A 17,430-nucleotide genomic window follows, 5' to 3' on the forward strand; every position below is an offset into this window, starting at 1 on the left:
TTTATATAAAAAAAATATTTTATATATACTAAAATTAAATATTAAAATTAGTTACTAATATATTATATATAAATACATATGTGATTTAATTTATTTTTAATGTGTATTTATATTTTGAATATATATTTTATATTTATAATTTATGTTAATAATTAATTTTAGTATACACGTAATATGATTGTATTTATAACAGAAGAATTTGTGAAGTTTATTATTTTTTAGTGGTGTATTAAATTTTTATTTGTTAATCGAAAATGCAATGTTGATTTTCTCTCACATCTATAATTTGAGTTTCTCTTTCATCATTTAGTTTATTTACCTTAAATTTAAAATTATATGTTTTATATAAATGAAATTAATTAGATTCGATTAATAAATTAGAATAATGCAATCTTCATTTTCTCTCACATCTTTAATTTGTTGTGTAAAAGTTTCTCTTTCATCTTTTAATTCATTTTATTTAGATTATTAGTATGCATTAAATCAATAAAATTAGATTCGAATAACAATTAGTTATGCGCGGATATTTTGCTAAGTTGTCGTATTTATGTCTTGGAGATATTTTAGACACGATATTTAGGCTGTGTTTGTTTTTGAGAACCGAACAAGACAAGATATTAAGAATAAGATACAAAAGACAAAGACACAAAATTTTGTGTTATTATATTCTATTTGATGATAAATTAGAACAAATTATGAAAATAAAAAAATAATTATGAAAAATATAATAATAAAAAATATAATTATTAAAAATTAATAAGAATAATGAAAGAAAAAAATAAGTCGTATCCCTTATTAGTATTTCTGTGTCTTTCCTGTCAGGATGGACACAAAATACACTAATTTAGTATCTTTGGACACAATGTCTCTGTCCATGTCTCATCTGTCAAACACGATTTTGTGTCTCTGTGTCTCTTATCTCAGTGTCTTGTCTTTATAAACAAATGCTGCCTTATTGACATTCGTCCAATATGCGTGTCTACTGTGTCCAATCGTATCTTAATAAAAAATAAAAAAAAATTTTTTGGACACATTTAAACACACTTAAATACCATTACGTATTAGCGTGTAAAACCTTATTCTTAACATATATTTTTTAAATAAATTTAGAAATAATATATATTATTATTTATTAAAATAAAAAATATTTTAAATATTTTATGTAATTAAAAAAATATTAAAATATTATTGTAATTTATCTAAAAAAATATTATATATATATATATATCGTGTTTTTATATCTTATAAAATTTTAAAATTTTTATTTATATATCTCATATCATATTATGTACCATATTTGTATCAGTGTCCTATATCTTATAAAATTTTAAAATTTTTATTTACATATCTCATATCATATTATGTACCATATTTATATCAGTGTCCATATATGATAGGTTATGCGTATTTTTTATCATTCAAATACATTAAATGCTTTAGTTTGTAATGATAATACTTTTCAATATGAAGCTTAAATATTATATGAACATCTGTAATAATTTGATTGAATTGAATAAATGAATTATATTATAGTGTCCATATTAAAATCTACTGTAATATAAAGTAATGTCCATTTGGCAGAAAGTTTTAAAAATTTGGAATTGAATTAACAAGTGGCAACATTTAGGAATCTAGCGTCTAACATTATAAGAAATATCGTTAAATTTGACGGCTAAATTGTCGATAATATTAAAATTCAACGGAAAAATAGACGGCAAAGATGGTCGCTATTAATCTTGTCGATTTTTTAAAATTCTAATAAAATTAACAGTGTTTCTGTCTATAATATGAGTTTGAGAATTTTACATTGTTACTAAAATCGACAACATTGCCGTCAATATTATTATATAAAATCGACGTCATTTCTGTCGATATTTGATTCAATAAAATCGACAATGTTTTCATCTATAATATGATTAATAAAATCGACAACGTTGCCATCGATATTTGATTCAATAAAATCGACACAGTTAGCGTCGATTTAATTATTTAGATACCGACAAATTCTTTGTCTATATTTTGTTTTTTTTTTTGTCTATTTTAATTTTAAAAAGCGACAACTTTACCGTCGATTTTAATAGTTATATGTTTTAATTATTTTTTCTATTTGAAAAATAGTAAACAATTAATACAAATAAACTGTTAAATATAGAAATAAATTTATACAGAATATTAGATAACAAGACAAATAAACTTTTAAATATAAAAATAAAATTTATACTAAATATTAGATAATGAGTTTACAAACTTATCAAAATAATAAATAATCCTCTAAAATAAAGACTCAAGACAAGATAAATAACTAAACCTAGACTTATATTCGTTTAAATTGCAATCCACTAATAATACAAAATATTCAAAGTAAAGTAATTAAATAACCTACTCATACTCATCTAAATAATCATCTGAGTCATCAAGATCGTCAGAATCATCCTCCCTTTGAGAACTCTGTGATTGTCCTGGTCGCTGCAGAATAGGTGGGAGTTTTCTACCTGGGACTGGAGCTGTGCTTTTTTGAGAGCTTGAAAAAGTAAAAGGAGGAGGTGGGGGAACACGTGATCCAAAACTACTAGAACACATGGCCCTCACATACTCAGTCAAGCTGCTCAATTGATGACTAAACTGATCCATCTGTGAGTTGCTGGTGTTGAGATCCTCACGGAAGGATTCAACAGTTTGTTGCCACTCTCTTTTTTCTCTCTGGTAGAAGTCTTCAAGCTCTCTATATTTAGCGGCATGTTGTTCAACTTTCCTATTGAGTATTGTGACTCGTTCTCTAAGATCCAAAACATCAGTGCTGGTGGTCGTGGTTGGCCCATCAACTCGAGGTCGTACCATGGAAAAATCCCTTACCTCACCCATGCCATATACCCTACCTTTTCGTTTTTCACCCACTGTCTCAATCCATATGCTTTCCTCAGAGATAGGTGGTAGATCAGTTACACCAGCCTCTATAGCAGCCTACCGCTCTTGCTCAGCTTGAAACATACGCTCTTGAAATATATCCTACAATGAGGAGAAATGATTGATAAACTACTATAAGTATCAATAATGTAAAAGCTAAGGGGATATGTGAAAAAAATAAGTCCAACATTACAATGAAGGTAAGTTACCTTTGTCTTTCGAGAGTGTTCATCAACCCATTGAGTCCTATCCTCTTTGCGAGTATGAGTGTGCTAAAAAAACTCATCCATACATGATGGTCTTCCAAGTGAATGATTCTACATAATGTAATCAAATTATCAACAAATATGAGTGTACATAAACGTCCCAAGTTCAATCATCTCCACAAATTGTTTGACTTTATACTCACTCAATACATCACAGGTTGAAAGAAATTGCAAGGCAACATAATAAAAATATATCAATTATTGATGGTTAATTAAGAAGTTGGCTTTTCCTTTTTTTAATTTCTTGTTTGACTTTTCACTTTAAATACTACATATGTGCATAGGTATAATAATTCACCATTTATGATTACATAATACGTACATGGTTTCCATCTCAGTTTTGACATCACCACACATAACAAAGTCATCCAATTATATGTGAACCTTTTTAATCAATTGGAATAATAAACCATAATTCTCTTATTCAGCAAGTGTTAAAACAATTTTTATAGGTAGGTTAACATGTTCAATAATAAGCTTAACAACAAAAACATGTACAATACACACAGATGGAAGTGCTCAGAGGGTAGGTAAACTATAGCTTCATCATTGAGCTCAATACCATTAGACCTTACTCAATCAACAAGTACTTCAATCAATCCTTAAAAGGCTACACAATCAAAGGCCACACAGTTCGAAGCTCCGGCATGTACTCATTGTCCTCATTAATTTATGTAATTCATCCTTGTTGCAGCTGACTAATTATTGTTCATTTGAGGGAGTTCTATATTGCAAGCCTTATTTTGATCAACTTTTTAAGATGACTGGCAGCTTTGACAAAAGTTTTGCAGGTAACGAATTAAATCAATTAATTTCACTAATTACTAACTACTTGTTTAATTCTTAATGCATAAGCACTACTTGGATTATTGTAATACACACTGAATTCATCTTATTATTGTAAGCACTACTTGGATTATTAGTATTTATCTCCTTTGATCTGATTATTGATAAATTTAGGAGTTCCAAGTACTAAAAATGCTGCAGGTACAAAGCAATAGCAAGGTAGAGTACTAGGAAATTTCACTACATTGGAAGTCATGACCTTATTGCATGCGAAAACCATTAAGAACCAGATTTTTTTATACTTGCTATTATTTGTATATACTTTGGAAATATCTATCTATTTGGATTTTGGCAACGACACTATTTATATATGATAAACAATCATAAAAAGTGATAATATGTCCATTTAGAGGAATTATAATGGCAACTGATAGTATAAAGTAAGAAAAAGATTTCTATAAGCAATTTACCAAGCGTAACCTCACTTCTGGAAAGGTGGTGCCTCCTGCAGTGTGAAGAGAGGTACCTCGAATCGATTTCCTTGGCAGCTATATTTCTCGCCTATAATTGTCTATAGGCATCAGTGTCCCAACGTCTCATCAATTCTCCAAGAACTTGTGGTGGGATCTAATATGGACGGGCACCTTTTTTTCGAATGACATGGAGCATACCTTGTAAGCGCTTGGCAGCTCTAAACCTCCAAGCTTGATAGATATCATCCTCTTTTGTGTCAAAAATGTCAAAGCATTTCTATTTTAAAAAAGAAATAACATCTTGTTATTATATAACATACTATGATACATAACATTGTAAAGTACGTAAAATAAGGTAGATAAAATTTACCCTCTACTCTGTCCACCATATTTTTCGAGTATCATCATCTGCCTCATCAAAACTCAGCCAAGACTTGTTGTAGTTTCCCTTAAAAACTTGAGAAATACGCTTCAAGCCAGGCTTAGGTGGGTGCCAACTACATCAAAAACAAAAAAAAATGATAAAGACATATTACTTAGTAAAAATAAGACATTCTATTCATAAAATTTAAAGCAAATAACAAATCATTTGGCACCATCAACCGCTGCTAAATAGAATCTGTCAGCGGTTCTTGTGGCGGTTTCAGGGGACGCTACCAAATGATCTCATTTTGCAGTGGTTTTTCGGTAAACGCTGTGAAATGTACCCATTTTGCAGCGGTTTTAGAGGACGCTACCAAATAATCTCATTTTGCAGTGGTTTTTCTGTAACCGCTGCAACATATACCGTTGTTGAATACATTGATACTTGTTTTGCAGCGGTTTTTTTCTAACAGCTGCAATATTATTTTTAACTTGAATTTTTTTTATATAAACATTATTGCCGTCTTAAAACTATTCTAGTCCTCGCTATTTTTTTTACTGAAAAAATATGTTTCAAATACTGCAATTTAATGCATTAAATAAATTTTCATTTTTGTGTTACATAAAAAATAATTCATTAATTAAAAAAAATTTATAAATGAATAACAAAATAAATTTACGAATCAGGTTTTCTCTTGTACTATCAACCATTTTGAGTAAGTATTCAACCATAAATGGTAACATAAAAATCAAGTGAACGTCCGAATTCATAAACTCAAAACAAAGTTCAATGGAGCATAAAAATCAGAATTACTAAAGTAGACAAACAAGTTTTGAGTCAAAATTTCTCATCAACATCGTATTGACCTGGTCAGAAATACTCTGTCAGAAATCCGCTGCAGTGACGTGATAACGGATCTGATAAGTCATCTCCAAACCATGACAACTTGTTCAGATTGAAACCCCTTTTTGCAGCACGTACGGCATCTTCTCTATGTTGGGTGTTTAAAGTTTCATTGTCTTCTGGAACCTTATTGAGCTCAACATCCCTGGAGATGTCATATCCACCGGAGGAAATATCATCTAAATCATCTTCTGAATCAGTGTCTGCTCCATCTAGAGTGTCAGCAACTATTTCGCCTGAATATTCAGCTGACACTGAATATATGAACATGCAACCAACAACATCTAAATCTACTTAAAAGATAATGATAACTTCCAGGTCATTACCTAGTTATTAAGGAAAAAAATTGTGGAATTATGGAAAGAGGACATTCAAAATTAACAAATACAAAATTAACTATTACCATCTCCTTCATCGGTAGTTTGGACAGATTTCTTGGAAAGAAGCTCTCTAATAGCACGTTCTATATACTTCAATTCCTCTGTTGAAGCAATCTCCAACTCAACACCATGCGAGTTATTAAAGCGCATCTGAACCATAATAAAATGTATAGTTGATGGTCTTTTTTGTAAAGCATATTGTGTCTCTGTAATTCACTTTCTATGCTAGAAATTTATTTCTAATCTTTAATTCAGCAAGTATGTCTTCAGATGTCCTTCCAGCTACAAATGTCACAAAAACATAGCCAAATTTCTTCTCGTACCTTAATCCCCATTCATAAAGTTCCTACAAATTTTAGCATGAACGTAACAACTATCATTGGTTAAATGTTGTACGCATATATCAAAGTAAAATACTTATTAATCAAATAATGTTTAACTCAAGTGTTTAAGGGTACGGCTAATGAACAGACCTGTATAGTAGCTTCGTTCGCCGTTTTCAAGTATTCATTAGAACAAGATCGTCCTGATAAAGTCTCCAACCAAGACCTAACATTCAACTTACGGTACCATATGTCTCTGGCAACCGTAATTGCATGTTCCAATGAAAAGAATGGAGAGGCCATAGCCATTTTGTTAGCAAATGTTGTGCCTGCAACATGATGAGAAATCCTCCGTTTTCATTACTCCTGTTACAACACCATTTTATATTAAATATATTTGTCAATGATAACAATATCGTAATTCAAGATAATTTACTCGATATCATAATATTCTTTATTGGAGGTTAAGAACAATAACAATGATGATGAGAACAACAAAGCCTTGAAAACTAACTTTTAAAAGCAAAAATCGTTGGAAAAAATGAGGAACTGGTGGTATTCATGAAAATCAACTTAAAATGAAATCTTAATTCAAATACGAAAACACAGATAGTAATGTAACCAGCAAACTGCGTACATCATGAACACTGATAAACTTATCAAACACACACATATACTCTAAAAATGATGTACATGTTTTGCCATATTTTCACTATGCCACATAATTGATGTTATCAGAAACATCTGCTACTAGGTCTTCTATATCATCATCCCTTGTCAACTGTAAATCACTGATGTCACCTGCTGCTGACAGGTTCAACCTGGGCTGAGGAGAAAAAGTAGCTTTAACATCTTCATTCTCTCCTCCCATGACATACAAGTCTCGTGGTTTTACATGAACCACTACACTCCATTCTGGATCTACTTCATCACGTACATAGTACACGAGATGAGCTTCTGATGCCAATATGTATGGTTCATCCTCTTCTCGATCACCGGTGTGAATTGGACGAGCAAAATTAACGCTGGTAAGGCCCAGATGGTCTTGTTTGATTCCTCTGCTCGTAGTTGTATCAACCTAAATACATTTGAACAAAACCACTATGAAATGGCAGCTGTAGTTCAGTTCGATTATGTCCACAATTTTTCCATAATATGGAACACTACCAATAGCCACTCTGTTGTCACGCATGCTGGCATAACTTCTTGTATTAGATGAGACATAAACTCCACTATTTTGTATTTTCAGCCCGTCTTCCTTTGTGATAGTTCTAAACTTGTACCCATTGACATTATATGCCCCAAAACATCTTGCCTGAAGCATGGGACCACATGCCAGCAACTTCATTTCTTTCGAATGTACAGTACTGTCCATTGGAACCTAGCACCATAAATTAGAGTTTGTTCGTATAAAAAATTGGAATTTATAATTTATAATTCTAGGGCACAAATAAGTCGGTCAGGTTAAATTTCTATGAACTTCACGCTTGAACCGGCGAGGAAATTCTGCATGCACAACACGGTCTATCTTAGATTACGACCTTGTTTGATCCCGTAATTTTTGCTTGATTTCTGCCCTAAATGTACTTTACGACATAACAAGAAATTAGTCCGATGACTGAGTGTTTGAAATTGGTTATAATTGTGCTTAATGATTACATGTGCATACGTACTCAATAAACGGAGCGACGGCCTCGCAATTGACTAGCACATGACGATGTGCCTGATCTCTTTCCATTGGGGTCAGTACAAAATGTGATATAGCCCCTGAAGCTTTTCCAATTTCTGGGAACATATTACATCCTGTATTGTTTGTAACATCAACAGGTCGATCGTCAACTCGCGCTGGTCGATTAATTCTAGTCTCAATATTATCCAAATATCTGGAGCAGAATGTCAAAATCTCCTCGGATAAATAGCCCTCCACAATTGAGCCTTCTGCTTGTGCCCTGTTACGTACGTATTGCTTCAATCGTCCTAAGTACCTTTTACATAAATACGACATAACGCTTAGTATATACGTAACGAATTTGAAAAAAAAATGTCTTGAATGCGTTTAGTAGCAAGCTAACCTTTCTATTGGAAACATCCACCGATAATGTACCGGACCACCAAGTTTTATTTCATCAACGAGGTGCACCGTAAGGTGAACCATGACAGTGAAGAAGGATGGAGGAAAAATCATTTCCATCTGACACAGAGTTTGCACAACATGATTCTGAAGGGCACCAAGCTGCATAGGATTTACAGCTTTTTCACAGAGTTCTCAAAAAAATGAGGACAGATTCGCAATCACATTCGATACCAGACTTGGCAATGCATTTTTCACCAAAATTGGAAGTAATTGTTCCATAAGAATGTGGCAGTCGTGACTCTTCAACTCATACAACTTGCGCTGCCGGATGTCAACACAACGAGCAATATTGCTCGAGTAACCATCTAGAAAGACCACATTCTGTAGAGTCTTCAGGAATACATCCTTCTGTGGATTCGACATTGTGAAGATTGCTGAAGAATATTTACCACCTTCGTCCGGCCACAATTCAGACCTTATGCCCATACTTTGTAAATCTTTGCGAGCCTTAAGATTATCTTTTGATTTGACGCTATCGTTTAAGATAGTGAAGACCACATTGTCACAAATGTTCTTCTCTATATGCATCACGTCAAGGTTATGACGCAACATGTGATCCTTCCAGTACGGGAGTTCAAAGAACACACTTCTCTTTTTTCAATACGAGTCATCTTGATCTACATCTTCACCAATGCGTCTTCTTTTGGCTGTCAAAGTTGAGTTCTTCCCAAACGACACTTGCATGTTACACTGCTACCTTAAGACATCTGCTCCAGAATATTTCTTCGGTGGATCTCTGCTTTCAACTTGTCCGTCAAATCTAATCCGGTCTACTCTATATTTATGGCCCTGATTCAAGAAGCGGCGATGGCCTGTGTAACACCATTTTCGACTGAATGTTAGTCACTGAGCCTTAGCGTCCACATTACACGTGAGACAAGCTAACCCACTATACGTGTTCCACCCAGATAAATTTCCCAACCCTGAAAAATCGCTAATAGTCCACATTAGCGCCGCACGCATCTTGAAAGTGGTCCCCTTATTAGCATCATAAGTTTCAACGCCATCCCAGAGTTGCTTCAACTCATCCACCAGGGGCTCCAAATAAACATCGATGTCGTTACCCGGTATCTTAGGACCGGGAATAATCATAGATAGTATAAAAGATGCCTATTTCATGCATAGCCAGGGAGGAAGATTGTACGGAATAAGAATTACAGGCCAAATGGAATAAGTGGTACTCATATTTCTGAAAGGATTAAAACCGTCACTTGCTAAAGCTAAGCGAACACTGCGAGCATCGTTAGAAAAAAAAAAGGATACTTTGCATCAAAGTCTTTCCATGCTTCAGCGTCCCTTGGATGCCTCAAGTACCCATCGTTATTATTTGCCTCCTTATGCCATAACATGTCAGATGAAATTTTGCTACACATGAATAACCGTTGCAGTCGTGGTATAAGAGGAAAGTAACAGAGAGTCTTCGCTGGGAGAGGCTTTCCATTTTTCCTGACAGGTATTTTGAGTTTTATAACGGAACCCTTTCGCGTCTTCTGCTTCCATCGTGAAGTCCTACACTGCTTGCATTTGGTTGCGTCCTCATCCTCACCCCGATACAACATGCAATCATTTGGGCATGCATCTACCTTTTTGTACTCAATCCCTAACTTTCGGATAGTTTTCTTGGCTTCATACAAAGTGGACGGAAATTTGGCTTGCTCAAATGCATCCCGCAATAAGTCCAAAATCATCGACATAGCCTTGTCACTCACACCACACATACACTTAATGTGATGAAGCTTCACTAGGAAAGACAATTTTGAGTATTTCGAGCAGCCGGGATATAATTTTTCCGCTCCATCCGCAAGAAGATTGGCAAAATCCTGTGCCTCGCAACTTCGACCATCGTACAAGTACGGCAACTCTATATCATCGTCTTCTACAGGATCCGCTGTTGTGGTCTCCTCATTTTCAGGAGGCATTGTGAAGTTAAATGCCTCGTGCACTATTTGAAGATATGGATTCACCTCGGGTGTAGGTTTCTCAACTATCGGTGTGCAAGTAGAGCTCTCCTCAGCTAGTTTCTCACCATGACGCAACCACAAAGTATAGCCAGCGGGAAAGGGCTTTATCAACAGGTGGTCATACGCATCCTCTCTTATTTGCATAAATTGAAACCCACATTGAGGGCATGAACACTTTATCATGTTATCCGACGATGCATTCGCAAATGCAAAGTCTAGGAACTTATTAAGTCCTCGTCTATATTCTATGCTATCTCGTGGCTTAAGAATCTAGGTTTTGTCCATATCTATTATACACCAAATATATGGTTTAATAATTAATGTGATACAACTTTTTCATCACTAAAATAATGTTAAGTATCTTGCTGTATTCATTCCACATGATATAAGAAATACCATTCTAAAAACATAACATGTATGGTAAAATACGTGTGCAACTACGAACATTAAAATTTATACTAAAATGTGCAGTAAAGGTAGAATATAAAACTAATATAGAACAAAAAATATGCCTCATAATTACAGTTATAATACGACGATAAAATTTACGCCAATTACTTTTTTGCAAAAAATAACAAGATTCATTTTTACATATAATAATAGTCATTCATATAAGTTCATTCATGGAGTACCGTACGACAATTTTTGTACGTAAAACACTCCTCCTATATACCTTTTTATAGGAGGGGATTCAAAATTTCTGTACTCTTATTTGTATTCAAGGTTTATTTTTATGTTTTATTTTAGGTATGTTAATAAAAAATTTTAGCATTAGTTTTAATTTTTTTGTATATTCTAGAGCTATTTTTTTCTAGCTTTCTTAGAGGGGGGCGAGTAGTGGCATCGGCCCCCCTCAAATTTTAAGAAACTATACTTATATATGACATATGTATTTTAAGAATAAAAAAACATTACATAATTTAATAGTTTTATATGTAATTTTACTACCTTAATAATTTAATTCACTAATATTTTTTACTTAACTAATTTAATATCTTTCCCTCAAGTCTTTGTACCTTTCAAATTAGTCTTTATAAAATAATATGTATTTATTTTAAAAACATCATTTATTTTTTTATAATACTATATTTAATATTTATATTATTATATTCAAAATGACTTACGTAATTATATTTTGGTAATCACGTTATGTACTTTAGATATTATGTTTCTTGTAAAAAATACTCATTTTTCTTCTAAATTTACGTTCTTAAAAGAAAAAATAATATAAAGATATCTTATATCTTGTATCTATAAGAGTACTGTGTCTTTCAAGTAATTATTAATTTATAATTTATTTTCAAATTTTTTAAAATTTTTGAAAGAATTAATTTTTGAATAATAAGATATGTGATAATTTTTAAAATAAACCCGCTATATATTATTGGTTTTTTTATAATTTTATAATATACTCTTGATATTGTTATATTTTTTTTATGTAATTATTATATTAAAAATAAAAATGTGAAAAAAAATTTTATATATATATATATATATATATTGATAAATCTTTTCAAAAACCAACTCTAATAACTATATGCTAACAATTTTTATGGAATTAAAAAATTTATCTAAATTTTGGCCCTACATATTAAACTTTCTGACAACGTTCCTGTATATGGTATTTGACTGATTAAAGAGAACATGAAAAGAGATTAAAAATATGAAGTAACTTCTATAATAACAAATTCTTTAATAATATGTATAATAAAAAAATCTTTAAAATGATGTAACCCACCAAAAATTTTTTCTGGTATAAATTACAAATTATCAGTAGAGTGACGACTAATTAGTACTCAGCGGAGGAACACATCAAAGCCATAAAAAAATGAGTCAAACTATTTTAATTAAGTCTTACCATTTTTATAAACTAGGATTAATATTTATAATTAGAAAATGAAAAAGCTAGATATTAATTCAATATGTCAAATAATAACGATATTCATTAATAAATGACCATTTCTTAAAATTAAATAATCAAGACACACGTTGAGAATATTATTATGACAAACCAATAAGGGAACTAATAAATCCAAGATACTCCAAATAGTACAACAAATACACATAACTCATTACGCACCTTATGTTTATGGGTCAAAGATGCCAAAAAAAAATAGTCTGAAATGTGTATCAAATAAAAGTAAAAGAGTTAGTAAACAAAAAATTACGTCCAAAAAATTATTCTCTTCATCCAAACATTTCAAAAAATTTTTATCATAAAAAATAATATAAGATGATTATACTCTAAACCAATAATTAAGGAATAGTTTATCTTAAATAACATATTTCACGTACAACATACTTAAAAATAGAAAAAAAGAGATCAACAGCATAAAAGGTACACAAAACCAATTTATTGTTTTTCCTTATATAGAACATGATTAATCAAAAAAATATATATTGGAACCATCATTAAAATTTTTAGTATAATATATTTATAAACATTAGCTAATTAACCGAAAATTACTTTCGGCATAATCAAACAGACTTATTTTCTTTTTTATTGTTTTCTTAAGTGTTGTCGGTTGATTAAGCAAAAATTGGATATTTTAAAAATTAAAATTAAACCGATGAACCGGTCAAGATCCGGTTCGGGCGAACCGAACCGTGACCTGGCCGGCTTTTTTAAGCAACATCACAAAATCCTCCGTTTCAGCCCACATTTAACCCTAATTAGAACCCACTCCAAGAGAAATGAAGAGATCCAGCTTCTAAAGTTCAGACCGCCACCCTCACGCGAAGGTCTCCGACAAATCTCCGCAAGCGCCTCACCCTTCACCTGCGGCCAGCCATATCCGCGTGCCGCCGCCGTTCTTTCCCAGGTCGCTCCATTTCCCTCCGTCGCAACCCTCCTTCCCTTCCATTAAGCAGCCATTGTAGTCACCGCGAAGCCTCCCTCGCACACCCAAGCTGTCGCAAGCTCTGTTCGTTTCTCGGTCTGAAGGTGCTCCTTTACTGCTACTTGCCTTGGTCACTCGGTGGCTCTGTCTCCCCTCCATCAACGTTGACATTTGGTCGAGCTTCCAGGTATTTTTCTCTAGTTATTTAACTGAATATGCATGCTTTTTTTAACTGATTTTTGTTTGTTTATTTAACTCAATATTCATGCTTTTTTATTTTTAGATTTAATTTTTATTCTTGTTTGTTTTCAGTGTTCCTTGTTTGTTAATTTGAGGAGGTTATATTTGTTTGATGTAATGTACCGGCATGCAGCGAATGTGGTCTCTGTGCTGCTATTTGCTTTTAATTACTTTCAGTCTAAAACTGTATTGATTGTTTTGGAGGGATGCGAGCGATAAGTCGCGGAGGCTAGCAACGGGGACAATGAGGAGAGGAAGAATGAAAGCATAATGAGGTTGTCATGGGCTCTTGTTCATTCAAGGCAAAAAGAAGATGTTCAGCGCGGGATAGCCATGCTTGAAAGTAAGATCACTTATTGAATCTTTTTTAGTTCTTCAAGTTGCTTTTCCATTTATTTTTTTAAGTATTTCTTCTTGTTTATATGGCACCTTGATCTGCTTTTAGTAAAAAAATTTTTGTATAGTGTTAATGTTTATGTTGCTGTCTTTTGCCACTAGCCTTTTATGGTTATTTGAAAACAATTGTGTTCTCCTTTTCTTCTGAAAACATTTGCCTTTATTTATATGAAAGCTTAATTGGTGGCTTTAATTTTAATAATGCTAGAAGCTATGTACAAAGATAAATCATATGATGATGATTATGGTATGTGTAATTGATGACTATAAATTTTGATAATACTTCAAAAATCAGCTTAAAATCAAAGTTATAATTTTATATTAAGATAAATCTATTACTGAGATTTTTACTTGCTTGAAAAATTAAGAACATCGAAAATTTGAGTTTAAAAATTGGGGAAGAGATTAGTATCTAACACTGAAACTGGTGGTATCTGGATGAATGTGTAATTGGAAATTGATGAAACTTATAGAAGACTGGTGTTGGCTCCTAACATTTGAAAAGAAGAAGAGTGGAGATTTTTTAGTTTAAAATTATATGGGATGAAATATGTTTTTATATAGATGACCAAACACCTTTAAAATATAACTAATAATCAAATTTATTTTGAAGATAAGAAAACAAAAATCGAATTTGCCATCATTGGCCGGATTTACAGTCACTTTTTTAACAGAAGGCATTTGTTCAGATACAAATAATTAATTAAAAGGATAAATTAATTATATAAAAGGTTAAATTTATTAGAAGTAGAAATGGGTTACTCAAATCCTATAAATTAAAATTTTAAATTTGAAATCAAATAAGGTAGTTAAGGAAACGGCGAAAATCTGATTGAGATGAAGTTGTTAGGATTTCAAAAAATCACCCAATATTTTAGCAATCACTTTCTCCCGTCTTGTTAACATACTCTGCGCATCCTTCACCCTGAGCCACTTTATAATTCTGATTTCGTATAATCTTTTCACGAATACTGAGCTTACTCCTCTGCACAGTAATCATGTCTTCTTAATCATTGAGAAGAAGGCTCTTAAATTAAGTTAAAGGGTTGAAGTGATTCTGAAACAGTGGTTTTTGGCTCTATATTTTCTGCTCAGTCACCTAAGGTGAATGTATTTTACTTCATTTTTCCTTTTGTTCATTCATATGTATTTAATTCCTGTAGTGTCTATCTTTCTGCATTTCATGCTTAGGTTGATGATGATTTCTCCTATGTAACAGATTTTCTTTTGCTTTCGCATTTGTTTTTGTTGTTCCTGCAACATAGTTCCAAATAACAAAGATAAGCATGTAACTTGAACGTGAAGATGAATTGAATTCAGTTAGCTTTTCCAAGTTTGTTGAATCATCTTAACAAAGTTTTCATTACATATACTTAGACTCATTATTAAGTATCTCTTACTGTTTTTTATTTTATTTTAGTTCTTTGTTTATTTGTGTTGAGTCAGGTATTAGGTAGATAATCTGAGTCATACTAATAAATTGCTTTAAAATTTACTACTTTATTGAAAAATTGCTGAAATTCTTGTGTAGAAATTTACTACTTTGTTGAAAAGTTGCTGAAATTGTTGCTGGAACTAATGAGATTGTTTAATCCTATTAATCCACATGGACCTCAAGAACCTTCTTCTCTTGCACAACCTTCTTTCCTTTGCACTGTGGGCAACGGTCCCTGTCACTGATGGTTTCGCCAGTACCCTTACATTCACTGCAAGGATGCTGCATTTGCTGAACAATAGAGGGACCAAGGTGCCTGATGGAAACCTTCATACCAGTTCCTTGGCAACCAGCACACTTTGTAGAATTTCCAGACTTGTACTCTTTGCTGCAAAGTTCAATAACACAAACAACCACACAAACGTAAGAAACCAGTGTACATACAATCAATCACATCATAATAGAGTACCAATAACTTGAAATTTTGATATGATTATACTTACCCATTGCACTTTGAGCAAAGTACATTGTGAGAGAGCGAGAGCTTCTTAGATGTTCCGAGGTATAGGTCTCCAAGCGAGACCTTGAGGGGATGAACCACATCGTCTCCCCTTTTCTACCTCCTCCCTCTGCTAATACCACCTGTTCAAAGAAGCCATCAACAAATCTCTCAAAACCCAATCAAAATACAAAATTAACACAACCAATAAAAATTTCCCAAAACTGTATAAACATCTGATTATAACATACTGCCTCCAAAAGGACTCCCACCAAAGAAAGACTGGAAGATATCAAATGGGTCGTGGCCGCCACCCATTCCTTCTTTGAGAGCATCCTCACCATACTGATCATAAATCTCACACTTTTCAGTTTCACTCAGAACCTCATAAGCCTGGGCAAGCTCTTTAAACTGCAACAAACCAATCCAAAATCCATATTAACATCTGCTCCATTCCTCACCTCAACTACACACAAAATTCACAGAACTAATCTATTTCACAAAAGCAAAACAAGAAACAATGTTTGACCATACAACGCATCATCATATATTGAATCAGCTAAGCTGAACATACCAGTTTCAACCACGCTAGAGTTAACATAATCTTCATCATTTTCATCAAAATTCTCAGCCGTACTTCCGCTCCCATTTGAAGGTGAGTTGAAACTGCAATGCACAGTCTTGCTCTTGCACTTTCGCATATTTATATGGAAAAGAAAGAACAGTGGCCTTATCTCTGCTACACCTGAGTCCCCAAAATTCAGTTCGAATACACTTAGCCTTCATTGGTCCAATTAAAGGAACACTGCAGAGCCCTGCTACTTTGGCACAAATAGTGGGGATCACAACCGGTCCCTTCAGATTCAAAGAACCAATTCTGCCTTTATAATATATATATTCTCACAACCTTCACCAAAAAATTCACAAACCTATTTGCCATCATGATCTAAAACTTGCATAACCCCTTTATAAGCATGTTGAATGATTATTAATTAAATTTAAAAGCAAAACGCACCTCGAACTCGAAGTCTGAAGTGTGAAGCTTTAGGATCAGACAATGATCCAGTCACCGATCAACGCAAGAAGAATGAAGAATCAGGTTAAATAGGTTTTTGAATTCAGAAGGGGAAATTAATTATATGTGTATTATTAGTACATGTCTGGTCAGATCAAGGTGGAAAGTGAAAAGACGAATTGAGATTTGAGAGTGAAAAGAAGGAACGGAATTGAATTGGATCGAATTGAAGTCATGAATAGGGCTCAGAAAAAAAGGGGATATAAGAGAGGATAAGAGATTCTTCTTCGTGTGTTGAGGGAGACTGAGAGAAGGATCCCAAATTAATAATCAATAAATAAATTTTACAAAGCAATCATGGATCCACCACATGCATCAGCTTCAGCATCATCTCATAGTAAAATATGAAATCATTATTCTACCCTCCTATGTCCTCTCTCTCTCTCTCTCTCTCTCTCTCTTAAGTCTTAACTGAACTGAGTTTATATATATATATATATATATATATATA

General features: G+C 32.8%; 2 protein-coding genes and 1 pseudogene across 2 annotated transcripts; all 3 read right to left on the reverse strand.

Moving 5' to 3' along the window:
* Positions 1-7,111: 7,111 nt before the first annotated feature.
* On the reverse strand, positions 7,112-9,625 carry LOC112721890 (uncharacterized). The gene is made up of 7 exons (XM_025772911.1): positions 9,403-9,625; positions 9,231-9,345; positions 8,705-9,119; positions 8,472-8,632; positions 8,069-8,384; positions 7,562-7,780; positions 7,112-7,477 (listed from the first exon to the last, which is right to left on the reverse strand). Exons 1-7 carry the CDS (start codon positions 9,623-9,625, stop codon positions 7,112-7,114), a joined length of 1,815 nt encoding a protein of 604 aa, XP_025628696.1.
* A 128-nt stretch (positions 9,626-9,753) lies between these two features.
* On the reverse strand, positions 9,754-10,677 carry LOC112721891 (uncharacterized). Its single transcript, XM_025772912.1, has one exon. It carries the CDS (start codon positions 10,675-10,677, stop codon positions 9,754-9,756), a length of 924 nt encoding a protein of 307 aa, XP_025628697.1.
* A 4,890-nt stretch (positions 10,678-15,567) lies between these two features.
* LOC112721892 (dnaJ protein homolog ANJ1-like) lies at positions 15,568-16,342 on the reverse strand (annotated as a pseudogene).
* Positions 16,343-17,430: the final 1,088 nt, after the last annotated feature.

Source organism: Arachis hypogaea, chromosome 11, assembly GCF_003086295.3.
Source record: "Arachis hypogaea cultivar Tifrunner chromosome 11, arahy.Tifrunner.gnm2.J5K5, whole genome shotgun sequence".
Lineage (NCBI taxonomy): Eukaryota > Viridiplantae > Streptophyta > Magnoliopsida > Fabales > Fabaceae > Arachis > Arachis hypogaea.

What these genes read in the sequence shown, in the direction of transcription:
- LOC112721890 (XM_025772911.1), bottom strand. Translation starts at nt 9,625, where the DNA reads ATGATTATTCCCGGTCCTAAGATACCGGGTAACGACATCGATGTTTAT. An exon ending in AAAATGCATTGCCAAGTCTG is followed by an intron (nt 8,633 to 8,704) that starts GTATCGAATGTG and finishes AATCCTATGCAG; the next exon opens with CTTGGTGCCCTTCAGAATCA. An exon ending in TGGATGTTTCCAATAGAAAG is followed by an intron (nt 8,385 to 8,471) that starts GTTAGCTTGCTA and finishes TTTATGTAAAAG; the next exon opens with GTACTTAGGACGATTGAAGC.
- LOC112721891 (XM_025772912.1), bottom strand. Translation starts at nt 10,677, where the DNA reads ATGATAAAGTGTTCATGCCCTCAATGTGGGTTTCAATTTATGCAAATA.